The following is a 27,581-nucleotide window of genomic DNA, read 5'->3' as shown; positions in this document are numbered from 1 at the left end:
CCTAAAGTCCCACAGTGAACATTGCTGTAGCAGAGGCCAAGCCTTCAGCACAGAAGCCCTTTTGGGGGACACATCACATCCAAGCCAGCATTCCTATCCTGAGTCTAGCTTTAATGTAGGAATTCCAGTGTGTGTACATGTTGAGAAGACAGTGTGACAAACCCCAAATTAACTAAAACCTAAATAAAGGTTTGTGTTATTTCCACATACATATGTAATGCACTTGGATTATACCCATCTCCTCATTACAACCTTTTGTCTCCCCTCTTGGATCCCAGCAGTCCCCTTTACCTCCACATCCTGCCCCCCATCCTGATCCTGCCCCTCACCCTGATCCCACAATGAGGGGAATTGTGTGGTACTTGTCTTTTGTAGTCTGGCTGCTTTCACTTAACACAGTTTCCCGTTCCACACACTTTCCTGCAATGATGCGACTTTCTTCTTCTGTATGGCAGGAGAGTCCATTGTGGGTATGCACCACATTTTCTGTACCCGTCAATCCATTTGCTGATGAGCAGCTGGGCAGGTTGTATAGCTTGGCTACCGTGGGAAAGCCTCAGAAACCACAAGGGGGCAGATACCCTACAGCAAGGTGACATTGATTCTTTTGGGTACCAGGTGGTGGGTGGCTTTGAAACATTAAATGACTTATTTAAATTTGAGTCATGTTTCATAAAGTGTGTGTAGTGTCTCTAGGCTTGTCCCTTGGGGGAGTGACGATTTTGGAGTTCCCCGGCAAGCTGGCCTTCCAGCTCCTTCTCCCTAAGCTCTGTCCTGCTGGTGCACATCTTTCACTGTCTGCATGTCCAAGGTGACAACACTAACCCTCCCCCATAACTGTGTTGCCCCTAATGTGTCTAGAGAATAATTTAAAAAAATAGCCAGGCATAGTGGCGCACACCTTTAATCCCAGCACTCGGGAGGCAGAGGCAGGCAGATCTCTTTGAGTTCGAGGCCAGCCTGGGCTACAGAGTGAGTTCCAGGACATCCAAGGCTACACAGAGAAAACCTGTTTTTTTTTTTTTTTTTTGGTTTTTCGAGACAGGGTTTCTCTGTGTAGCTTTGCGCCTTTCCTGGGACTCACTTGGTAGCCCAGGCTGGCCTCGAACTCACAGAGATCCGCCTGGCTCTGCCTCCCGAGTGCTGGGATTAAAGGCGTGCGCCACCACCGCCCGGCGAAAACCTGTTTTGAAAAAAAAAAAAAAAAAAAAAAAAACCCAAACCACACCCCGAGGATCCAGCTGGGCCTGGTGATGCACACTTGCAATCCCAAGACTTGGGAGTCCGAGGCAGGAGGATAGACAAGGTCAAGGCCATCCTGGCCTACACAGAAAAGCACTGGAACACTGTCACTCACAGGAACACACACACAGGCTTGAACTGGAGAAGGAGAGAAGGCCCAGAGGTTAAGAGAGCTCACTGTTCTTTTTTTTTGGTTTTTCAAAACAGGGTTTCTTTGTTTAGTCCTTGCTGGAACTCACTTTGTAGAGCAGGCTGGTCTTGACCTCAGAGATCTGCCTTCCTCTGCCTCCGGAGTGCTGGGATTAATGTCGAGCTGACTGTTCTTACAGGGAGCTCAAATCCAATTCCAAGCAGCCACACTGGGCAGCTCACAGCCATTTATAACTTCAGTGATGAGCACTCCAACTTCCAGTTCTGGCCTCCATGGGCACCTGATAGTGCCCTGCGCTAGAAGTGTTATGGTCAAAATTACTTTACCTGTACAGTTTTCGAGATTAATTTCTCTGTCTGTTTCTACTAAGGAGAAAATGTTTGAAGACCAATCAATAGAGCCAGGCATGGCTCCAAGTGTCTTTAGGATGGCCTGGAACTCACTGTGTATCTCAGGATAGCCTTGAACTGACTATCCTCCTGCGACAGCCTCCTGAGTTCTGGGATTACAATCATGTACCACCATGCTCCTCTCCCAAGTGTGTGTGTGTGTCTGTGTGTGTGTGTGTGTGTGTGTGTGTGTGTTTTAAACACACGTGTATTTTAACAGAACATCTTTTATTTATTATTTGACTATTTCATTCATGTAAACAATATATCTGAATCATGTGTACCCCAAACTCACACTCCCCAGGAGCCCCCAACTCCTCCCTTGTACTTTTATCAGACACCTCAATGTGTCTTACCTTCATATTCTCCCTTCTCCATCTCCCTGCCCCTCTGCCCCCCTCCCCATCTCTCTCCAATTAGTGCTGCCCCTTGACTGATCTTGTATATGTCTTGTGTAGTGACCACATCATGTCCTGAGGACAGCACTTCGCAGCCCTCCTCTCCATCCTCCAGGTCTTACATCTTTTTGTGCCCCCCCATGGTGTTTTTGAATTTGGGGGGTGGGGGTTGAGACAGATGTCTCATTTAGGGGTGAGTACTGGGTACCAGATGTTTTTCTGACTAGGAAGTACCTTAGTCCTCTGACCTTGGCAGTGGAAGGAAAAGCACACAGCTTGTCTAGGCAGGACTTCGACTCCAGAACTACCTCCTGCCCTCTGGCATCCACCTTCTTCTACCCAAGGCTACCCCCCAACAGAGAGAGATCCTCTCCACAACTCCAGTTCCCACTGGAGTCTGGAAAGAAAACTCCCCTCCAAGCCCTTCAGGCCCAAGGGTACAACAGCTCCAGCACTATTGAACCCAACATGCTTCTCCATTGCAGTCAGCCCTCACCAGCTGCTCCTTACACCTGCTGCGCATCCACAGTCAGTGTGGACCAATACCTGTGGTCCATGGGTTGAAGCGATCAAAGGCACTAGTGTATACGCCACACACGAAGAGGGAGAAAGCTTAGGCTTGTGAATTTTATCCCTTTTGTTTGGGCTCCTCCTGCCTCGCCTCTTTAACACTGGGGTTTAACAGGAACTGTATGTGCACCACCACGCCAACTCCATGCATTCAGACTTCATGCTGAATATCTCCGTGTTTTACAGAACACACTTGGTAGAATCCTGTTAGAGCGATCCCACCACTCATCTTGTCATGTTTTTCCTATTGCTATTTCATATCTGCTCAGTACAACAGTTGGTCTAAACCATGAACTGAGTTAGGTTTTTCAATGAGGAGTCATGGGAGCTGGAAAGATGGCTCAATGGCTAAGGGCACTTGCTGCTCTTGCAGAGGACCTGAGTTCAGGTCCCAGCATCCACATCAGACAGCTCACAACAGCCTGTAACTCCAGCTCCAGAGGGTCTGACGCCTCTTCTGGCCTTTGAGGGCACAGCACTCATGTGCACATACCCCTACAAAGACATGCATACATATACATAAATAAAAATAAGAATTTTAAAAAGATGTCAAGTCCAGGTTGGAGATTTTGCTTAGTGGTTAAGAGCACTTGCTGCTCTTGCAGAGGACCTGGGTTCAATTCCAAGTACCCACATGGTAGCTCAGAGCTCTTTGTAACTCCAGTTCCAGGGGATCTCATGTCCTTTTCTGACCCCCACAGGTACCAGGTATGCTTGGGGTGTGCATACATACATGCAGGCAAAACACTCATATGCATAAAATAATCAAATAAATCTAAAAAATTTAAAAATTAAAAGCTATTGTGTGTCTTAAGTCCTTGTGTTAGATTGAATTTTGAAGTATTATGAAAGCCCATCATTCTTTCCATGGGACTCCGACTGGTTTAGCCTTCCCACTGGGTTTTGATTGTAGCCGCAGAAGGTTGTTTTCCAGAATCTCCTTGGGTCTCACACTGCCTGGGGTCTGAAAGTGAGAGGCTGTGTAATAAGGTTGACTTATAAGGCCAGGACCAGTCTTCCCAGTGGGTTTCAATTGTCATCAAAAGAAAAGAATGTTCTCCAGAGTGAGACAACTGGTCTCTGGGAAAGATTCTGGCTTTGAAAGAGTTACCATGGCAACCTGTCTTTAGGGTAGTGTTTGAGTTTTAGGAAAACAAAGGACTTGGCTTTGTGTTTAGTTGGTCACCATGGAAGTGCCACAGCATGCAGCCTTCACAGGCTCCCTTTGCTGCTGGGGCATTTGTTTTTCTGAGATTTGGAGACTACTCAACACTGGGTGGCCATCTCCCACCTCCCCCTGGGATCTTGGACTCAGAGTAGAAGCCAGGCCGTGTCTCTGACACAAGATATGCTTTCTCTAAGACAGCAGGCTCTCTGCTGGCTGGATACAGCCCTCCACCATGTGCTTACTGCTTCTTAAATACAGCCTCTAAGTCTGGAAAGAAGAATTTGGTGCACTGGAACATACTCTGTTTATGCCTCTGCCCACCATCTCTGCTGTCCCTTTCTCTGGCCATAGGGTGCTGTTTGTCCCTTGAATGGTCCACTAACATTGCCAGGACAAGTTAGTCTCTTAAGGGGGAAATGGCATCTGCACTCTAGTGACATTCACGAGATTATGTGTGGATTAAAAATCTGAGGGTGACTCAGGTGGAGAAGAAACCATTGTGTATGTGTTTCTGTGTGTGTGTGTGTGTGTGTGTGTGTGTGTGTGTGTGTGTGTGTGTGTGTATGTACACATGAGTGCAGCGCCCACAGAGGCCAGAAGAGGGCATCAGATCCCTATCAGATCTGCTGGGAACTGAACTCAGGTCCTTTGCAAGAACACTCTTAACCACTGAGCCATCTCTTCTGCTTTAATATTTATTGCTTTATTTTTTGGGCTGGAGATCCAACACTCTCTTCTAGCCTCTGTAGGCATGGCACACATGTGGTGCACAAACATACATAGACGCAAACACTCATAAACATAAAATAAAAATATACAAAGCCCCCAAATTATATCCATGTATGGCATACACACACACACACACACACACACACACACACACACACACACACACACTTTGGATGTTTTCTCCTTCAGTCTTATCTCCATTCATTGCATTTATTTTGGGCTTTGCAACTTTTTGTCCAGTGAAGAATCCACTTACTTTTCTTGTACGACAGTGAAAGTACTTCTGAGAGGCTGTGGCTCTCCTATTGGCTGGTCTCTGTCATCCCCAGCATCCTAGCACCTAAGGATCCTGTGCTGGCAGCAGTGTGGGCTTCCTCCTTGATAGAGGGTTGTTTTAGAAAGGCGTCTTTGGTGGTGCACGCCTTTACTCCCAGCACTCAGGAGGCAGAGCCAGGTGGCTCTCTGTGAGAAAAAGGCATCTTTTAGTTCCGGGTTTGGATTTTTAAAAAATTAACCTCTTACAGGTGATTTCTAGTTTTACTAAATTGGTACATCCTGTGGTGGAATTAGACATTTTCCACTCTCGACTCTTCCATCACGTCCCTGACTAAGCTGATTACGCATAAGCAAGGAAGTTGTGTGGCCCGCCGGTCAAGCCGTGCGGCAGAGCCCCAAACTCTTTGGTGCTTCTACTTGAACGTGTCCTAAATGGAGACCTTCATGCTGCAGCATCTCACTGGGATTTTCTTTCGGACATCCATTCTTCAGTTTCTTCTACATTCCTTAATATGCTTTAGCTTCGGTAACTGACATTTGTGTCAGTGACTCGACCATCTTCACCGGGAAGTGTTCCTCCTGGCTGTTAATACCTCGGCGCAAAGCCACATCACGCATAACCGTGGGTTTTCCTTAGCTGGCAGCGGCCTGGTAACCATTCATTCGTGTGTCTGCCAGCCCTGGCCACCATGCTGGGAACAAAATGCTGAAGAGAGCCACTGCAGTGCCTGCCTGCCTGCACAGAGCTTCCGGGAGGAGACTGATATAACCTGAGCCTCACACTCTCATGCACACACTTGTTCACACTGACCCTCTTGTGCTCTGCACACTCAGTCACACACTTGCTCCTTTTTAGCCTGTAAGATGCAGTATTAGGAAAGACGTAGACAAAACTGCCATTTTTGCCTTCTCTACAGATTGCATGATTTTATATTCTGTGATGGTTGGTGTGAAATATCAGGTTACCAGAAAATGGAGTTGCCTGGGAGATGGGCTTCTGGGCATGTCTGGGGGTGTTATCTTGATTGTGTTAACTGGGGTGAGACTCATCTTAGCGGTGGGAAGGACCAGTACTCAGGGACTGTGGCCTGGATAGGTGGGCAAAGGGAATTAAGTACTAGTTTGCACTCATTCATTCCTTTCTGCTTGCTGACTGTGGGTGCAATGTGAGCTGCCACCATGTGCGTGCTGGGAGCAGAACCTGGGTCCTCTGCAGGAGCAACATATGCTCTTAACCACGCAGCCGTCTCTCCAGCCCAATATGTGATGTGTTTTGATCAGATACCTCCCACGCCCTCCCCACCCCTTCCTCCTCTGTGCCCCTCACCCCTTCCCCTCCCAACTTTGTGTGCTCTTTATTTTTTACTGAATTCCCACTGAGTCCATCGGGTACTGCCTGTAAGCCCATGTGTACTGGTTCCTTGGAACAATGTGGAACCAGGCATGGGGCTCATAATGTAACTAACACCAGTGTCTCCTGTGCATGCGTGTTTGTATATGTGTATGTCTATGTGTGTGCATGTTGGGGTGTGTGTGTGTGTGTGTGTGTGGTGTATGTTTGTGTATGTAGTGTGTGTGTGTGGCTGCATGTGTATAAGTTTGTGTGTGTATGTAATGTGTGTTTGTAGTATGTGTATGTATATATGTGTACATTTACGTATGTGTTTGTGTGTGGTATTTGTTTATGTGTGTTTATGTGATGTGTGTGTCCAGTATATATGTTTGTGGGTGTGTGTGTGTTGCGTCTCCCCAGGGAAAGTCCCTCACACAAGCATCTAACAGCCATTGGGCATTACCCACCTGCTTAGCTCTGGCAGGCCCTGGCATCTGAGCTGATCTGCAGGACGCTGTCTGGGTTGTGCTGGAAGGGCACAGCCGCAACTCTTCACCCCTGTAGCCTCACCTTGCACAGTCAATGGACTGAGAGCGTCGGGAAGGGTACTTAGAGAATGGGGGGAAACTCTCTTCAAGGTTTCTCATTCTGCTTAATTTTAACAAATAGAATATATATCAGCTAATGAATATTTCAGTCTTTCACGTATGAGCCGAGAATGTAATTACGGATTTGATTTTGCCGACTGTTGCTGCCTGCGGTAGTCAGAGATCACAAATCGCATTAGATGAAAGGTGAACCCCATTACGGCATCGGGAAAATGGAGCTTAATAAGTTTTATAATTATGGGGCAAATCTATGCAAATTGCCATTTTTTATCAGGCAATTTTCCATCTTCATCTTGGCGCTAATAGCCCATTAGACCTGTGGCAGCCGGTGCCTCGTTACAGGAGCACCCAGCTTTCTTTCTGGGTTGTTCTTTGTAGTGGAGACATGGTGGAGTTCGAGGGTGAAACAGACACAGGCGGACTTACTTTCTGTTTTTGATCTTTTTAGAAATAACACGACTTCAATCCTGTGTTAGTCACTCAGCTAGAACTCAGTTTATACCCTTCTTACATAGAGATTGAGAACTGGGAGAAGCCAAGTTCAAGGCATCGCTTTATTTAGGTTTTGAGACAGGGTCTCACTATGGAGCCCTGGCTGGCCTGGGATTCACAAAAATCTGCCTGCTTCTGCCTCCCAAGTGCTAGGATTAAAGGCCTGTGTTTTAGTTCAGGTTTCTGTTGCTGTGATGAAACATCGTGACCAAAAAGCAAGTTGGAGAGGAAAGGGTTTATTTGGTTTACAATTCCACATGGTAATCCATTATTTAAGGAAGTCAGGAACTCAAGCAGGGCAGGAACCTGAAGTCAGGAGCTGATGCAGAGGCCACGAAGGAGCGCTGCTTACTAGCTTGCTCCTCATGGCTTGCTCAGCTTGCTTTCTTAGAGAACCCAGAACCACCAGCCCAGGATGGCCCCCCCTTCAGAGGGCCGGGCCCTCCCCCATTGATCACTAATTAAGAAAATTAAGCTCTACTGGCCTGCCTACAGCCCAGTCTTATGGAGACATTTTCTCAATTGGGGTTCCCTCCTCTCAAATGACTTCAGCCAGCACAGTGTGGACCACCATGCCTGGCTTAGCTGTTGTTATTTTGAGATATGGTTTCACCCTCTAGCTCCAGGCTTGCCTGGAAATAATGGCAATCATCCTGCCTCAGCCTCCCAAGTGTGAGGATTACAAGTACGAAGCCCGGCTAAAGATATCAATTTTTGAAGTGATTTTTGTTTTTGTTTATTCAAGACAGGATTTCTCTGGCTGTCCTAAAACTCGTTCTGTAGACCATACCAGCCTTTAATTCAAATATCTGCCTGCCTCTGCTGAGTGCTGGATTAAAGGCATGCGCCACCACCTCCTTGCAAAGTGATTATTTTTTAAAGACTTATTTTTAATTATAAAATTAAAATTATTTTATAATAATTTTATATTATTATAAATAAAGGGGGTATGTGCATATGAGTGCAGTGCCAGCAGAGGCCAGAGGAAGGTGTCAGATTCTCCTGGAGCTGGAACACAGGCAGTTAGGAGCTGCCTGATGTGGGTGCTGAGCACTGAACCCAGGTCCTCTGCAAGGGCGGTGTGTGCTCTTAACCGCTGAGCCCCCTCTGCAGCCTTGATTCTGTTTTCTTCACTCACTCTGCACCATCATCTGAGATGCCATGTTTTAACACAGTGGCTTCTAAAAACGGGTACATTTTACTGTTATGTGTTTTGCCTGTTGCATGTATGTGACCACATATGTATCTAGTACCATCGGATGTCAGAAGAGGGTGTCAGGTCCCTCAGACCTGGAGTTACAATGTGAGCTGGGACTCTAACCCAGGTCCTCAGGAAGAGCAGCCAGTGCTCTGAACTGCTGAGTTGTCCCTCCACCATTCCGCACTCAAATCTAGGAGTGTGCTGTCTCTTTTCTTAATGATTCTGTCTCTGCATCAACAGACTTGTCCTGAAATTCTTTTCTGTGGCACAATTGGGATCCCAGCTGGCACGTGGGTGGAGTTCCAAAGTGGGTCCGTTCTTCGGGCTGCAGTTGGCAGTGAGGGTCCGTCCTGCTGCCACCGGCAGACCCCAGACATGCAGAGAAGTAACACAAACTGTGGATTCTCTGGACACATAAAAATATGCATGGATACAGTACTGAGGATTCTGGCTTGAGCAACAGGGTGGACAAAGATATATGTTATCATGTCATTGGCTGCATGTCTCAGAACATATGTCTACCTGGAACATGTGAATGCATCTTCACTTCGGGAAAAGAGAAGAGTTTTTGTGGATGCAATTAAGAATCCTGGGACTGACCTCAACAGTTGGGGCTGGAGAGATGGCTCAGTGGTTAACAGCACTGACTGATCTTCCAGAGGACCCGGGTTCAATTCCCAGCACCCACATGACAGTTCACACCTGCCTGTAATTCCAAGATCTGACACCCTCACACAGACATACATGCAGGCAAATGCCAATGCACATTAGAAAGACAGAAAGAAAACAAAAGAATCTTGGGGCTGGAGAAATGGTTCAGGGGTTAAAAGCACTTGCTGGTCTTCCAGAGGACCTGAGTTCAGTTCCAGGCAACAATGTTGGGCAGCTCACAGCTGCTTGTAACTCCAGCTTCAGGGGAATTTGATGCCCTCTTCTGAGACCTGCACTCCCAGGTGCACACATACACACAATTAAAAATAAAAGAAATCTTTTTTTTTTTTTTAAAAAGAATCTTGAGAACATTCTAGATGATTCTGGGATTTCTAAGAGGAAGGTACAGGGAAGTTTGAGACATATGTGAAGTACATATAAAGACAGAGAAAAGAATTGAAGATATGTAGTCATAACCCAAGAACCACAGGAGCTAAGGAAGTATGAAGTTCCCAGAAATAAAGAAAAAAATCCACACCTATGTCAAAGGCTAATTGACTATTAGAGCTGTGGAGAGTTGGAATATTGCAGATTTAGAGCCAAATCATCTTGGGCCATTTCTTTCCCACTGCTGTGTCTGACCTAACATCTTTTTAACTCTCATGTAAAATCTTTCGGAATGTGCCAACCAGATCTGTAGTGCCCACCAACCCAAAAGCCCAGAATGCCATAAGCATTTATCAGATGGTGTCTGCTGCTACCCCTCCCACTCGATGTTCGAGAAAATAAAAACATAACAAGTGAAGCTCCATCCCAGACACTGAGAGCTGCTGCTGGGGCAACAGAGAGCTGAAGAGAGGGGGCTGGGGTCACGTGACAAAGGGTAGCCAAGGCCCACCTGAGGCGCCGTACCTCCATGTTGAGTGGCACCTGCAATCAGTGAAGTTGGATTTGCTTTTTTTGCTGATGGAAGAAAGTGTTTCAAAACAGGCATAGAGAAGAAAACACACATTAATATATGTTTTAGCCACGTCCTGGGCAGACACTTTATAGCGAAGGGTAAAGGAGTAATCACGGGAGCCAACCTCCCTGTTAGGATTGTCAGAATTGTGTTAATAATAGCAATAAATATTTATTAGGTGTTTAGTCTGCTCAGTGCTGTTCTAAAAGCTTTAAATTATTAACTAATTTAATCCTTTCAAAAACTCCATGGGATAAGACTGCTGACTTAATCTATTTACAGTCAACACACCGACGATATGCCCAAGGTTATGCTTCGGGCAGTGCTGACACCAGACTGAATGCTGGTTTTTCCTCCAAACCTCTCAGAAGGACATGAAAACATAACAGAAAATGGGTTTAGAGGGATGGCTCAGGGTCAGGGCACACATTAATCTTGTAGAGGACTTGAGTTCGGTTCTCAGCACACATATTGGGCAGTATGCAACCTCTTCTAACTTCAAAGGGATCCTACACTCTCTGCTGGCTTCAAGGACACTGAACTCATATACAAATACACAGGCACACATATGATTAAATTAAATATAAAGAATAGTAGAAAACAAAGAGTGTAATAACCGAGACGTCTTCCTGCCTTGTCCTCCGCAGCGCTGGGATTGGACTTGGTTCCCTCCACCCCTCGCTGTTAGAGATTTCCCAGCGACCCGTGAGACACATCCCTGTGCAGGAGGTGACATGGATACCATAACCTTCCAGGTGCAGACTTCAGTCTAGGTTCCCTCAGGGCATGACACAGTCTATGCATCACCATGACCTGAGACAGAACAGTCACGGCTTCAAAAGTCCTCCTTGTTGGGTCTGTGAGATGCCTCAGCACATAAAGGGGCTTGCTGTTGAGGCTGATGACATGAGTTAAGTCCCCAGGACCCACATGGTGGGAGGAGAGAACTAACTCCCAAAAGTTGTCCTCTGACATCCACATGTACTCCATAGCGCACACATATGCACACGCACACGCACGCACACACACACACACACACGATTCTCTCAGTGGCTCTTCTTCAACCTTCTATCCCATATATTTTAATAAATTTTATTATTTTTATTTCATGTGTATGTGTTTCACATACATGTATGGGTATACACCATGTATTGCAGTACCCACAGAGGCCAGAAGAGGGCGTCTAACCTGAAGCACCATCCCTAAAAGTCCTATCCCCAGACATCAACTTGGATTAAATTCCAACCTTCTTGTTTGTATGCATGCATATGTACACAGTGGCCAGATCTGAGTGTCCCCCTCTATGGTTCTCTACCTTAATCCCTTGAGAAAAGGTCTTTTATTGAATTTGGACCTAGATAAACTTTGAGCCTAGGCTGACAGCCACAAAACTCTAGTATCCCCGTCTCTGCCCAGCCCTAGCACTGGGAGGGTGCATGACTGTTCCTGGCTTTTTATGTGAATGCTGGGGATTTGAACATAGGTCCTTGTGCTTGCCCAGCAAAGGCTCTTACCCTAGTTTCTACCTTATTTACCATTAATTTATTTTTATAGGTGTGTGTCTATGTGTATGTGCACATGAGTGCAGTGCCCACGGAGACCAGCAGAGGGTGTCAGATTTCCTGGAACTGGAGTTGCAGTTGGTTGTGCACTGCCTTATGGTGATATTTTATTTGTGCTGAAATGTGATATTTTATTTGCATGTTAATAAATAAAGCATGCCTGGAGATCAAGGGGAAAAAGGCCAGCCATTTTTAAGTAAACATAGAAGTCAGGCAGTGGCAGCACACGCCCTTAATCCGATCACATGGCAGGCAGAGTCTTTGTGTGTTTAAGGACACACTAGGGAACAGCCAAGCGTGATGACACACGCCTTTAATCTCTGTACCAACCATAGAGACCTGGAGGTCTGTACAGACAGACAGTGACAAGGAAGTGAGGTAGCTGGGCTAAGAGCCAATGAGAGGGCAGAACAGCAAGGCAAAAAAGGCGTGTGTAGACAGGAAGTAACTCACCTTTTGATAGCTGCAAAGCTGGAAAGGTAAGTTGGTGGCTATCACTATCTCCCTGATCTCTAAGGCTTTCACCCCTATATTTGGCTCTGTGTTTCTTTTTTTTTTTTTTTTTTTTTTTTTTTTTTTTTTTGGTTTTTCGAGACAGGGTTTCTCTGCGTAGCTTTGCGCCTTTCCTGGATCTCGCGCTGTAGACCAGGCTGGCCTCGAACTCACAGAGATCCGCCTGCCTCTGCCTCCCGAGTGCTGGGATTAAAGGCGTGCGCCACCACCGCCCGGCGGCTCTGTGTTTCTTATTTAACAAGACCGTTTAGAAATTTGGCTACACTGCCTGCCTGATGTAGGTGCTGGGAACAAAAGCTGATTCTGAGACCAGACCAGCTGCCTCTGGACAGAGAGGAGACAGATAGGGCACATAGGAAAATGGCGGTTTATAAAGGGAGAATGGGAACCCCCTGTGTTAGGATGGGGTGTTTAATTTCAGTTGGACATGTTCATTAGACGAGCCAAAGGGAGCTTTTAATCGCTGGACTTCAAAACTTTGATAGCTGGACCTTGGTAGTCAGCTTCAGGAGGAGGAAGTGGCCAAATAAGGGAGTAGACCTTGGTGGCTGGCTTTAGGAATGTAATCTAATGGTTTTTTAGCAAGGCAGAGGGAATGAGGAAGAAAGGCAAGGCCTGCCAGAGCCATGCTCACCACACTCAAGCTGGCCAGAGTCCCTTCAATGAGTTTTATTGGGGTTACTTACAGGAGCAGAAATGATTCAAGGACAGCAGCATCACCAACACCCACCCAGCACGGTGACAGATCACAAAATCTGGAGCCCACTGCACAGCCTGCAGTGCCTCAGTTGGCCTAAACCTCTTCCAGCAGCTGTCCTGGGTTCTGCTTCTTCCAGGCAGCTGGTCTGGTCTCAGACTCTTCTTTGCAGCTCAGCGTCCTTTAGTCTGAGAGGTACTCACAATTTTCATCACTTTCCCTGGCAGGGAGGGGCCTAGTGACTTTGGTCAGTTTCAGGGACTTCCTGAAGCTATTTTGAGTTGTTTACTTTCTGGCTTAGGAGTTCTCCTGCAGGATGGACTGTTTGCATCTCAGGAAACTGTCACAATAGGCGCACATGCAGAAGTCAGAGGAAAACTTGTGGTGTGTGCTCTCTTCCTTCCATGTGGGTCCCAGGGATTGAACTCAGGTCCACTGGGTTGCCTTTGCCCACTGAGACATTCTAATAAGTAGTGATATCTCCTTGCTGTCTAATTTGTAAACCCCTGACTTGAGTTCCAGTATGATAAAGGAATGCCCTCTGGCCAAGGCCCACCTTCTCACTTATTTCTAAATCCCTGGGATATCAGACTGGGTTGTGGACAAGGGGAATGAGATGAGATGGGGCCAGGAAGAGGGTCCGTGGAGGGAAAATTCACGTGCTTTTTCTTACCAAGACAGTCACATAATGTTACACCCAGAGATGGTGCCACTATCTCCTTCACATCTTAAGGGGTCAACAAGAAAGGATATAATGAATTTAATGTATTAGGGTTCTCTAGAGCAACAGAACTGATAGAATATATTAAAAGGGACTTTATGGGCCTGGAGAGATGGCTTAGTAGTTAAGAGCACTGGCTGTTCTTAGGTTCAGAGGACCCAGGTTTGATACCATCTGTAACTCCAGTTACAGTTAGGGAACCTGATGCACTGCCAACAATACACGGGTTCTCCCAAAGCGAATACCCTGATTAAATGGGCCAAAGGCCATTATTTTGCAAAATAGTAAACCCGAAATCTCCCAACACAACCCCTGCCCTGGAGCAGCAAGGTTCAAGGCTTGCTGAGATGCCGTCACTTCACTTTGCTAAATCCACAGCTGCTTTAAAGACTAGAAATGTTTCTAAAGAAAATATGCAAGTGGCCAGCAGAGGCTGAAAAGATGGCACAGTGCTCACCAGCACCAAGACCTGAGCTGGGTTTCCAACACTCACCTCTGGTGGCTCACAACCATGTGTAACTCCAGCTCCAGGGGATCTGGTGCCACAGGCACATGCATTCACACAGACAGACAGACAGACACTCAATTAAAAATAAGCCTTTATAATTTAAAATACCCATAGTGGGCTGGACCCTCCCACCCACCTGACCAATCAGCAATCAAGAAAATGTCCTATGGATTTGCCTCCAGGTCAAGCTGACAGAGGCCTTTCTTAGTGGAGGTTCCCTTTCCCTCCAGTCTAGGGCCATCGATTTCACAAAAACCAACTGGCGCAGCTACTCTGCCCTGGGGATGGATGCCTAACGGGTTTCTTTCTTTCTCTGAACAAGTTTTAAATGGCCATCTTGACATCTTTGCTGAATTTGACATTTGGCAATCTTACAGGCCATCTTCGTTGCCTGCACATTCCTGAGCCTTCTCATGTCTTATCATTTTTAAAAATAAATACATTCTGTCATTATTCCTGCCACCGTTGCATATTTAGAGCCTGTCGACTTGAGCGATGGTATATTTTTAGTGGAATTTTCATATTTATGCACTCCTTCAGAATGTGCAACTCAGTCAGTTTCTTTGACAGGCAGTGGGAAGGGCAAGCTGGTTTGTCAGGCAGCATGGCTCCCGCTCTCACTGCTCCTCTCTCTGGGAGGAGCCCACTGACTGCCCCATCTCGGTCAGACCATCAACAATACGAGCACAACATTTCTGTCGCTGAGGCTGAGCCACCTCCCCATTTGACACAGCTATTTCAAACTTTCACCGTTTCCCCTCCTTTTAAGTGTTAAAATGTTTTTGAAAACTTCACCCTAGAGTACTGTGTTCACATCACGCCTCCCCCTTTCCCTCTCCAGCTCCTCTTCCACCTCATCTACCTGGGAGCTTCTTCCCTCACTCGCTTGGTGGGTCTCACCTTGTCCATTCTGACATCTCAGCTACTTGGTCTGATGGTCTCACAGCACTTCCCTTCTTCTGAAGCATCTGGCATTTCCTTTACTTTTCTTACTCAATGCCTGACCCTCCACTATATAATGTTAAGTTCAGCGAGAATATGGACTTTATCTGCACTATCCACTGATGGGAACCCAGAGCCTCAAAAGTATCAGGGCTCAAAAACTATGGGGTGAGCAGAGCATGGTGGCATACACCTAGGATCCCAACACGCAGGGGGGTGAGGATGGAGGATTGGGAGTTCCTGGTCAACCCAGGCTTCACAGAGAGACCCTGCATCAAAACACCAGAGCAAAACAAAACACGGCAAAAACAAGACTAACAAATGGACTGGGACGTTAGAGTAAATGTTATCTGAAGGTCGGTCTGCTAGTTTCAGTGTTCTCACAATCTCTATGGATGGTGTAAGCCAACCTGGGCTAGGTTTTCTGTAATTGAGTCTGAGCCGCAAGGTGGCACTTTTCCTTAAAGGTCATGGTAATAGATTGACTTTATACAGTTCTAGGGATGGAACTCAGGGGCTCGAACAAGCTAGGCAAGTTCTCTACCACTGAGCCACGTCCCCAGTCATACAACTTTTATTTAGTAAAACTAGGGGACTCATTTCTGTTTTGGAGACAGTCTCACACTAGCTCAGGCAGACCTGAACTCACTTAACAGATCAGAGTAGCTGTGAACTCACAGTGGTCATCTTACCTTGGCCTTACAAAAGATGAGATTGCAGGTGTGTGCCACCATGTCCAGCTTTGGGATCTTTTTTCGTTCATGTTAGTATCATAAAGTTTCTAATCTAATACCTTATCGTCAGGTGTCCTTCTGGCTCAGAGGACTGGGTAAGTTCTTACACCCCTGGTGTCTGCAATCCGACAGGCTCTTTTATGTATGAAGACACGGAGATCTAGGCAGGAGAGATGGCTCAGCAGCTAAGAGCACCGGCTGCTCTGGCAGAGAACCCAGGTTCCATTCCCAGCACTCATGTGGCGGCTCACAATTGTCTGTAACTCCAGTTCCAGGGGCCCTGCCGCCCTCTCCTGGCTTCTGCTGGCACTGCACACATGTGGTGCACAGACAAGCATCGATAGACATTAAAAAAAGAAAAAGAAAATAAGACTGAGACGTTTTCTTCATTAAACAGGCAAGACCACTGCTCACAGAGACAGCAGACCACCATACAGAGGGCTTCTCCACAATGGCTGCACTGACCATTACCCACAATCCCCAGGGTGAGATCAGGTGCTGGAATAAAACCCACATCATTGAGCACTAAATGAGCACCGCTTATGTAAATAATCTTAGTAGCAATAATAAGAGAGATAATTGTTCACAGGTGTCATTTCCTAGGGAAGAAAATCCACCTTTTCTTCTGAGAGAAAATGCTAATAGTTTCATTCAATTTATGAGTCTTAATTAGCACACTGCTGTTCTAATTATTGTGCGGGGCCTGAAATCATTTTCCTGCACCCCTTTCCCTCTCCTGCACATCCACACTCAATCAGCCACTTCTCTCCTTTATGAATATGCACTTCTGGGCATGTGCACACATCTGTGCATGTCAATCACACACAGCACAAAGCGATGGAGTGCTGAGAGCAATCCATCAGTGTCCGTCCTTGTCAGTGGTCCTTCCCCAGTTTCGCTTCTCTCTCCCTCCCTTTTCTTATGCTCACACACAGAGACACACAAATGTGATGATTTTATTTTTAAGATGTATTTATTTAGTTTTTATGACTTTTTTCTTTTTCTTTTATGTACATTGGCGTTTTGCCTGCATGTATATCTGTGTGAGGGTGTTGGAACCTCTGGAGCTGGAGTTACAAACAGACAGTTGTGAGCGGCCACATGAATGCTGGGAATTGAACCCGGGTCCTCTGCAAGAGCAGCCAGTGCTCTTAACCACTGAGCCATCTCCCCAGCCCGATATGTATTTACTTTTTTATTTTATGGGTATGAGTGTTTTACTGTCTGTGCTTCACTTCTGTGCCTGGTGCCCTGGAGGACAGAGTGTTGGATGCCCTAGAACTGGAGTCACAGACAGTTGTGAGCTGCCATGTGAGTGCTGGGAATCGAACCCATGTCCTCTGGAAGAGCAGCCAGTGCTCTTAACCACTGAGCCATCTCCCCAGCTCCTGCATCTGGCTTTCTACATGGGTTCTAGTGATCAAAAGTGGGTCTTTGGGCCTGTCTGGCAGTAGTTTTTCCCACTGAGCCATCTCCTTGGCCACCATGCTCCCCCCACCCAGGGGTTAAGAGCACTGACTGCTCTTTCAGAGGACCAGGGTTTGCTTCCGAGCACCCACATGGCTACTTACAAACTACCTGTAACTCCAGCTCCAGGGGATCTGGTGCCTACTTCTGGCTTCCATGGGCACTGAACTCATGCAGTATACAAACATATATGGAGGCAAAACACCCATACGCATAAAATAAATACATCTTTATATGGCTGGGTGTGGTGTGCAGACCTGTAAGCCTAGTTTTTGGAAGGAGAATCCTGAGTTTGAGGATAGCATGGCTACCCAGCAAGGTATGGGGGAGGGGGAAGAGTGGAGTGAGAGAAGATGAGCATAGCCACGCAGCAGAACCTCACTACCCCCGTCCCTGGTGATCTGCTCCACTGGCACACATCTCCACCCCCTCCAATTTGACCTTCAAAACAACAAAAGACACCTCGGATCATTGAAAAGAACTTTATTTAGTATATAATCTCTATACAATTCAGTACAACAAATTAGAAATGCTCTTTCTAAGGTTTTCCCCAACAGATGTCACAAACGGGAAGGTCAGTCGCTGCCCCGACCTAACAGACCAGTGCTTTCCCCCAGCCACGGGCCGCCATGGCTGGAGCAGCCGCAGACGTGTGATATGACAGACAGGATCCGAGACACTTTCATGCTCTTTCTCTGGTTCCAAGCTGTGTTTAAAACCAAATGTTTCAAACACACTTTGGCTAAAGATAAGCTACCTTTCTGGGAAGTGTCTTTATATCTTTAACGGCCTTGTTGTTTACGTGCTTGGCTAACACATCTGGATTCAAGTGGTGGGCCCTCCATACTGACCCTCTGCCAGGCATGGGAACAGTAACTGTCTACTGAATGGCTAATGCAGGGAACCGTCACCAGCAGTGGACAATAGTACCATCACTCACTGATCTTTTGATGAGAAGCCAGGGGCTTTTATTTCATGGGAGTCCTTGTCTGTGGTTCTCTTTCTTGCATAAATCACACCAACAACATGATTTGGGAAGAATATTCTCGAGTATTCCTGTCAGCTGAGGCTTCCTCCAGTGCTGGGGACCGAACCCAGGACCTCATGCATGACAGGCAAGTTCTCTACCTCTGAGCCACATGCCCAGCTTCCAGCTTAGACATGAGAAAGGTGAGATGAGTACATAAATTATCTAGGAAGGAATGTAAGCTCATTCATTTCCTTCATTTTTATCTCCTAATATTTAATAACTTTCCTGACCACATTTAATTTTTAAAAAATATTTTCCTTTTATTTTGAATTATTTGTCTGTGAGTGGGAATGGGCACATGAGTGCAGTGCCTGTAGAGGCCTGAAAAAGGCACCGGGTCCCCCTGGAGCTGGAGTTCAGGCATTTGTGAGCCGGCCAACATGGGTGCTGGGAACCAAACTAGGGTCCTCTGCACGAGTCATACACACTCTTAACTACCGAGCCATCTCTGCAGACCCGAGCACATTTAATTTAAAAGCAATTTTGATGAGAAATCCACCTTATCAAAGTATCCGATTTAAATTTTTGCAAAAAGTATCTCTTTTTCTGTCTGTTTTCTTCTGCAGTGCTGGGGGTCAAGCTTAGGGCTTTGTAAGATGCTAGGCCAGCACTACTGTCAAGCCACACCCCAGGCCTCTTGTGGCTGGCCTCCGTACTCACAGTCAGAAGCAGAATGTATACCAGAGACTGGGCTGGGCTTCCACTGGAGCCTGGCACACAAGGCAGCGGCCACCTGCCGGATTGCAGCAGGTGGCTCCCAAGAGGGCTGGAGACTTGAGGCCCTGAGGAGTCAGAAGTGCCATTAATTAAGAGCACTTCTGCTGTTCTTAGAGGTTCTTCCGTGAACTCAAAGCCTAGTGCTTGTTCTATCCAGAACCACAACTGAATGTTATTACCAAGATGTAACAGTCCCCAGGGCCCAAACGGCAGGGAGTAAGGCCTGCAGGGTGCTGGTTTCAGCCTGCACAGCATTGGGGCCACAGCCAAGGGCAGGCCATCTTTTCTCCTGTGTGCTTGATGACAAGGTCACAAGCTATAGTCCTGATTAGAGCTAAAAATATCAAACATGATTTGCTGAAAGATTTGGTCACCAAGAGTAAAAACTTGTCCTATACACATCACAGTGTCTTGGGGAGAGCCTGTGTGAAGACTGGTTTTGGCACTTCGAATGTTCTAGGAAATGGTTTGGCAGCAAGGGCGCTGTGGATAAAGTGAGCGCCGATTAGCATGACTGTACCACGGTAAGGATGTGCATCCAAGTTAAGTCCACGGCTCTTGGATACCAAGACGCCAAACACGGAGGGATGAGACACATACATACAGGAATGTTTAAAACAAATGCAAACTGACCCACAAAGTAACAGTCATGGGTCTTGATACACTGTGCCTTACTGCATCTGCTGTCCCTTCAGAGTAAGGCACTGGCCCAGAATGTTCCACCGGCGCTGGTGGCTGTGGCAGGCATGCGACTTTGCTGGCTTCATTAAAGTTTTGGCATTGATGAACATGTTTTCTTGCTGCGTTACCCCTAATTGCAGTGGTCTTCAACCTTAGGGGTTCAGAAAAGGCAGGATTCCAAAGTTCCAGTGGCCTAATTTAAAAACCTAGCTGTCCATGTTTTATTTAAATGAGTTTTGCATAAAAACCCTGAGCCTGACGAGACCATGGAAACGCATTGTGTAAGCTCCTTAAGCGGTAACCGAATAGCGACTCAGTGGAGCACTCGGTCCTCCCGCCTGGTGCTCCAGGGGATTTATTGCACTAATGTGTGAGGAGAAACAGTTAAATCACTTCCAAATGGCAAGAACAGGAGAGAAAGTTAATTTCATTAGCTATCTTGATTTAATTAAGTGGACAATATGCCTCTATCAGCAGCTTTTACATGCCCCCACCATTAAAAATGAATTATAAAAGCAATTATCAAAAAACTCTGAGCAGGTACACCACTCCTCTCTGCTGTTTACAACTGAGCACAGCTTGGAGGCACTTGGTCACCTCTTAGGGAGGAAAAGTGTCGTCTCCGGGACCGAGAGGGAGGATTGGAGACCACAAGTCGAAGGGTATGAAAATGCCACACTGAACTTGAGGAGTCAAGATACAGTGTCTAAAAAACCCCCAGACTCTGCAAGTTTCTAGGCTATGAAAAAATACAAAGGCTAAAAACACAAAAAGTTTACAAAGTTTTGCAAGCCCAGTAAATTGAAATGAGTAAGAAATGAAGCAAAACTGTTTTACTTGCAAGAGACACTAAATACCACGAATGAGTTTTTAAACAAGCCTGAACAGTAGCATAAGCTGCCTGGCTATATGTACTTCTGCACCTTGCAGACTTCTAGGATGAGACCTGTGACACTTTTTCTCTTTGAGACAGGATCTCTCTACATAGCCCAGGCTGGCCCAGAACTCACTATAAAGACCAGGCTGGCCTTGAACTCTCAAGAGATTTGCCCGCCCCTGCCTCCGAGTGCTGGGATTAAAGGAGTGTGCTACCAAACCTGGCCCAGGAGCACCCTGATTGCTGTGCCCAGATTTGAACACACACTCTAAGACTGCCCCACAGTTCTGCACATGTGACATTTTAGAGCACAAATGGATATTTAAGATTCAAAGACCTAACATGATTTGTTTCTTCACACATGAAAGCATGGTAAATTGGAAAATGTTATAAAATTTTAAAGGAGACAGGACAATAAGCTTTTAAAAAGCCACTGATTGGTCCCAGTGGTGAAGAAATACCAATAACTGAACCATGCAGCCTGTCAACTACACTCATTCATGACTAGCTCAGGGTCACTGAAAATCACAAGTATTTCAGATCTTAAATAGGCTCTCATTTTCCAGGCCACCAGTGGGTCACACCCGACTCCCTCGGTGGCAAATTCCCAGTCCTGGACAGGTACCCACAGTTAGGCTAAAGAACACTCATGGAAAAGGCAGAGCCAGGATGGAAGAGCCAGGCGTAGTGAAAGGGTTTCGGAGGATGGCGGAATGGTCTGCAGCTGTCCGCAATCCCAGCTCCTGCAAGCCCTGCTCCTGACTCACAGACACTGACTCCGTCAGCTGCAGATGCACTGGGGTTTTAAGGATGGACACGGTTACTTGTTTCTGGACAGTTTGTAGACGTGGAATGTCTTGTTCTGGAATACTCTAGTGAAGTGAGCCGCATAGGAGGGCAGGTTCCTTTTAATCTCCTCACAGAAGCGAGGGTGGTCTGCAGGTCTCAAGTCGGGGTCACTCTCTCCTGGCCCATCCATCTCCTGAAACCAAAACAAACCCAAGTACAACTTGAGTGGTAGTGGTGAGACCTCATCCATCCATCCACCTACCCCCCCCCCCCCCCCCCCCCCCCCCGCATCCGTTCAGCCGCCTATGCATCTACCCGTCCACCCTGGCTTTTGTTTATTGCTTTTTTTGATTTTGAAACACGGTCTTTCTCTGTAGTCCTAGGTAGCCTGGAACTCCAGATATCCGCCTGCCTCTGCCCCGAGTGTTGGGATTAAAGGCGTGCGCCACTACATACAGCCCAAAGCTTGGTTTCTGGGGACAGGAACTCACTATGTAGACAGCTGACTTAGACTCTTAATTCTCCTGCCCTCACTCCATGAATGCTGGCATTGAAGGCACCTGTCACCGCACCCACCCCCAAAATAATCACATTTATAAAGGCCATAAAAACCAGGGTAGGTCCTGGGCTTTCTGAGGGATGTGATGCTGGTCAGTTAAAGGGTATTTCCATGTCAACCCCACTCAAGAGATCATGGTCCACCTCGCTCTCCTCCATCCAAACCAAGGCTGGAAAGGAGAATTCTGTGTTATGAGACTTGTCACCGTTCATGGCAGATCAGAACCAGAACTCAGATCTCCCTGTGCCCTGGTTGGTCTTTTGTCAATCTGACAAAATGAGACTCATTGAGAAGACAGACCGTTAACTGAGGGACCGCCTCCATCAGATCGACTGTAGTCAAGTCTATGGGGCATTCTGCTGATTGATGTGGAAGGGACCAGTTTACTGTGGGTGTCCTTTGTGCCACCCCTGGGCTGGTGGTCCCGGGTTCTATACGAAGGCAGGCTGAATAAGCCATGGGGAGCAAGCCAGTAAAGAGCATCCTTCCATGGCCTCTGCATCAGCTCCTGCCCTGACTTCTCTTCATGAAGGACTGTAAGCTGTAAATGAAACAAATCCTTTCCCTTGTCTTGTTAGGGTTTTACTGCTGTGAAGAGACACCATGACCACGGCAACTCTTATAAAGAAAACATTCAGTTGGGATGGCTCCCTTACAGTTCAGAGGTTCAGTCCATTATCATCATGGCAGGGGGCATGGCAGTGTGCAGGCAGACATGGTGCTGGCTACAACTTGATCAGTTGGCAACAGGAAGTAGTCTCAGTGTCACACTGAGGGAAGCTTGGGCAAAAGAGACCTCAAAGCCTACAGTGACACACTTCTTCTAACAAGGTCGCATCTCCACTTCCTTAGGGGGCCATTTTTCTTTCAAACTACCACACCCCTCCAGGTTACTTTAGTCATGGTATTTATCACAGCACAGAAAAGCTGACTGAGCCATCCTGTTCCTATAAGCACATTATCCTTGTTTAACAAAAGTTAAACACAAGCACTCGGGAGGCAGAGTCAGGCGAATCTCGGTGAGTTCAAGGCCAGTCTGGTCTACAGAGCGAGATCCAGGACAGGCACCAAAACTACACAGAGAAACCCTGTCTTGAAAAACCGGAAAAAAAAAAAAAAAAAAAAAAGTTAAACACAGAGAACTACAACAATTGGAGACAATTCCCCAGCTCAGATACTGGGTGAGGAAAAGTGCTGTGGACATCGCTCTGTATAAATAAACACTGATTGGCCAATAGCCAGACAGGAAGTATAGGTGGGACTAACAGAGAGGAGAATTGAGAAAACAGGAAGGGAAGGGGGAGAGGGCTGGAGCCGCCACCAGGACAAGGAAGATGTAAGGTACCAATAAGCTACGAGCCACGTGGCAAAATATAGGTTAATAGAAATGGGCGAAATATAAGAGTAAGAGCTAGACAATGATAGGCCTGAGCTAATGGCCAAGCAGTTTAAATAACGTAAGAGTCTGTGTGTTTATTTTATAAGTGGGCTCTGGGACTGGCGGGACTTGGCGGGAGCTGGAGAGAAATTCTCCAGCTACAGAAAAGCAACACACGTGCTCACACACGTGCTCACACACACGCTCACACACGTGCTCACACACACGCTCACACACGTGCTCACACACACGCTCACACACACACTCACACACGTGCTCACACACGTGCTCACACACACGCTCACACACGTGCTCACACACACGCTCACACACATGCAGGTGCGTGTTCTGCTCAGCCTCTGAAGGCAGTCACTGCTTACTACTTTCCTTGGGCAAAAATCTGAGCCTCTAACTCTCACCTTCAGGTTGTTTTGGATTTCGGCTAGTTTTCACACACCACTAGTCACCCCACATCCTAAAAGGAACAGGGACCCTGTTTACTGTGACCTGGCTCAGCTCCAAGGGAATGTTCCTTTCTCTAAGGGAGACACAGCTTGTCCTGCTGTGGAGGGCAAGCTTAGCTACCCTGAGGCTGTGTGTGGTGATGCACAAGAGGGAGCAGGCTGTGTGGGCCACAGAGCCTGGGAAGAAGGGGTGGCCGCTGCCTGACACTTACAGACGTGTCAACAGGATGCTCTGAGCAGTGCGTTTAGAGGCAGATGTGTTGTATACAGCAGAGAAATACTCTTTACAAATAAAATTTATGCAGTGCTTCATCATGCAAAGCAGCCGAAGGCAGGGAGGTGCTGGACCTGAGTCCAACTGCAGGCCTGGACCTTCCCGCGCCCTGGCCCAGGCCCTGCTGTCACTAAAGAGCGGGCCTTCTACAAACCTCTGACTGTAGTTCACGCATGTGGTATGAGGTGATGTACATCACCTGGAATTCATCCTGGATTTCCACCCTCTCTGAACGCTCCCCAAGACGAAGAAGCAACATGCTCACGTGTCCGTTGGCGACGTCCAGCAAATCGCGCAGCCGGCAGCCCCTTTGGTGCCTGCGTTCGTAGCAGATGCTGTCTTCCAAGATCACAAAGTCAGTGCCAAAGGACCTCAGGAGCGAGTGCACTTCCTCTGGAGACCGTTTCGCGTATATCTGATAAACCTTCAAAATGAGAGGAAAACAGGAAAGGGCACATTAGCCTCTCAGTTGCCTGGGAGTTAATGGAGGAAGGGAGGGAACATCCCCAGGGGCGGTGCTAAAACCTGACACTCAAATCTCCTTGCTGCCCAGGCCACTCTTGTCCTGTCAATCACAGTCTGGAGTAGGAGGGTAGGGAATTCCCAAATGGATACTGTGATTATTTAATAGGAAGAGGGAACAGGAGTCACACTGAACACATCTAGCTTAGATGTCAAAAAGACCTAGATTCAGAGCAAATCATTTTAAATTTTGGATATATTTATCAGATTATAATTCTAAGAATTACTAAACATGACTGAGTCAACATGACAAGCATGTGTGTGGTACCATTTGGGCTCATGTGTGTCCAAGGGCCCCTGACCTTGGTTGGAGCAGGCCCTCTCGCTTTGTGGCTGTTACACTGTGTGCTGCTGGCCCAGGAGACCTAGGACTCACCCTCCATCTCAGCTCTTTCCTGGAGTCCAGGGACTCTGCAGTAGCAGCCTTTCCCTGGGGGTGCCCTGCCCTCACGTCCACCACCATATACCCTGAGCAAACACTGGGAGAGAAGGTAGTGTGGGGCACAGCAGGGGGCTGTGAGAAGTACCACTTCCTCTGCGCCCTGAGCCCTGACACAGGGCTGTGAGAAGTACCACTTCCTCTGCACCCTGAGCCCTGACACAGGGCTGTGAGAAGTACCACTTCCTCTGCGCCCCAGCCCTGACACAGGGCTGTGAGAAGTACCACTTCCTCTGCGCCCCGAGCCCTGACACAGGGCTGTGAGAAGTACCACTTCCTCTGCACCCTGAGCCCTGACACAGGGCTGTGAGAAGTACCACTTCCTCTGCGCCCTGAGCCCTGACACAGGGCTGTGAGAAGTACCACTTCCTCTGCGCCCCAGCCCTGACACAGGGCTGTGAGAAGTACCACTTCCTCTGCGCCCCAGCCCTGACACAGGGCTGTGAGAAGTACCACTTCCTCTGCGCCCCGAGCCCTGACACAGGGCTGTGAGAAGTACCACTTCCTCTGCACCCTGAGCCCTGACACAGGGCTGTGAGAAGTACCACTTCCTCTGCACCCTGAGCCCTGACACAGGGCTGTGAGAAGTACCACTTCCTCTGCGCCCCAGCCCTGACACAGGGCTGTGAGAAGTACCACTTCCTCTGCGCCCCAGCCCTGACACAGGGCTGTGAGAAGTACCACTTCCTCTGCACCCTGAGCCCTGACACAGGGCTGTGAGAAGTACCACTTCCTCTGCACCCTGAGCCCTGACACAGGGCTGTGAGAAGTACCACTTCCTCTGCGCCCCAGCCCTGACACAGGGCTGTGAGAAGTACCACTTCCTCTGCGCCCCAGCCCTGACACAGGGCTGTGAGAAGTACCACTTCCTCTGCGCCCCGAGCCCTGACACAGGGCTGTGAGAAGTAAACTTCCTCCGTGCCCTGAGCCCTGACACAGGGCTGTGGGTGAGGGCCTGATGCACAGTGAGGCACCCACAGGGGTAGGTGAGGTGGGAGGGTGACCTGTTCTTATCACCGCTTGGGTCAGCAGGAGGCCTCAGCCGAAGTACACGGAAGGCGAGGACTGGTGTCCCCGGGACTCGGTTTTTAGGGCTTTACAGATGGTACCTCTGGGAGAGGGCAGAACACAGCTATCTTTCTGTAGCTGAGTGGAGCTGGCTAACTCTCAGTGGAACCTTCTGTCCTACCAAATATGGGGTGATCCGCTAACACTCCAGCCAGATGAAAACCTTTTTATTCTTTTTTTTTTTTTTTTTTTTTTTTTTTTTTTTTTTTGGTTTTTCGAGACAGGGTTTCTCTGTGTAGCTTTGCGCCTTTCCTGGAACTCGCTTTGGAGACCAAGCTGGCCTCGAACTCACAGAGATCCGCCTGGCTCTGCCTCCCGAGTGCTGGGATTAAAGGCGTGCGCCACCACCGCCCGGCCAAACCTTTTTATTCTTTAACCACATCACGAAGCAGGCGCTGGAGAAAGGGCTCAGAGGCTGGAGTGTACACTGTTCGTGCAGAGGACTGAAGTGCAGTTCCCAGCACCCATGCTGGGGGTTCAAAACTGCCTCCAGGATCTGACGCCTTTGGCCTCTGTGGGTACCTGTACAGTGCACAACCAGAAACCCCCAAATACTCCATTTGTACATAATTAAAATAAACCTTAAAAAGAAAAGTAGTGGTTAATAGGATCCAGGCACATTAGGAAAAGCCTATAGTCCCAGCACTCAGAAGGCTGAGGCAGGAGGATGGCAACTTTGAGGCTAGCCTGGGCAACAAAGTGAGACCCTATATAAAAAAAAAAAGTTAAAAAAAAAAAAAAAAGGTGAGCAGTCTGAAACATTCAGCAGTATGAATCCTCGTTGATAAGGACTCGGGTACCAGGTACCTTCCTGTACTGCTGACTGGCATAAACTGAAGGGACCTGCTCAGAGGGTGCTTGATAAAACCTAAGAACCTGATACACCAGTAGAGACTATACAGAAAAGATACATACAGTTTCCCTCTCCTGACTACTCTATGCACGTTTGTGAAAGACAGGAATGGCCTAAATGATTGAAGAGAACACACCACACCCACAGAAAGTATTTACAGCTTTAGAAGTGGCCTGGAGGGGCTGTGGCTGCGGCCTGGTAGCAGTGCTCAGCAGTGCTCATCTTCATCTGAGGTCCTACTATACACAGTACCATGCCCTGGTACAGTCATCTCCAGAATACAATGTCAAGAAGGAAGGCAGACTACAGTACTTCTTTGTAAGAAGACAAAGAAAAGATGGGGCTGGAGAGGTGGCTCAGGGCTTAAACCAGGTGCTATTCTTGCAGAGGACCCAGGTTCAGCTCCCGGTACCCACACTGGAGGCTCATAACCACTTCTAACACCAGCTTCAGTGGGGATCTGATGCTCTCTTCTGGCCTCTCTGTGCACTGCACTCAAGGACACAAACCCACATACAGGCACATAGAAACATACATACATGCTATTTGTCTCCTCGGAAGGCAGCGGATAGCCAGGATACAGGGACGAGGTGAACATGTTTCAGGCCATTCCTGAA

At 47.6% G+C, this 27,581-nt stretch overlaps 1 protein-coding gene across 3 annotated transcripts in view; it reads right to left on the bottom strand.

Annotated features, from left to right (window-relative positions):
* Window positions 1–17,780: 17,780 nt before the first annotated feature.
* Dpy19l3 (dpy-19 like C-mannosyltransferase 3) overlaps window positions 17,781–27,581 on the bottom strand; it is a 71,948-nt gene continuing 62,147 nt past the window's right edge. For all 3 annotated transcript variants that reach the window (XM_052761335.1, XM_052761333.1, XM_052761334.1), the window contains exons 18-19: window positions 24,348–24,506; window positions 17,781–21,600 (exon numbers count right to left, since the gene is read on the bottom strand). In XM_052761335.1, the coding sequence (XP_052617295.1) occupies window positions 21,439–21,600; window positions 24,348–24,506 (321 nt within the window). In that variant the 3' untranslated portion in view covers window positions 17,781–21,438. The remainder of the gene's footprint in view (window positions 21,601–24,347; window positions 24,507–27,581) is intronic.

Source organism: Peromyscus californicus, unplaced genomic scaffold, assembly GCF_007827085.1.
Source record: "Peromyscus californicus insignis strain IS unplaced genomic scaffold, ASM782708v3 Scaffold_4__1_contigs__length_199733344, whole genome shotgun sequence".
Lineage (NCBI taxonomy): Eukaryota > Metazoa > Chordata > Mammalia > Rodentia > Cricetidae > Peromyscus > Peromyscus californicus.
Note: the sequence above shows the minus strand (reverse complement) of the source record. Positions and strands in the feature narration are given on the sequence as shown.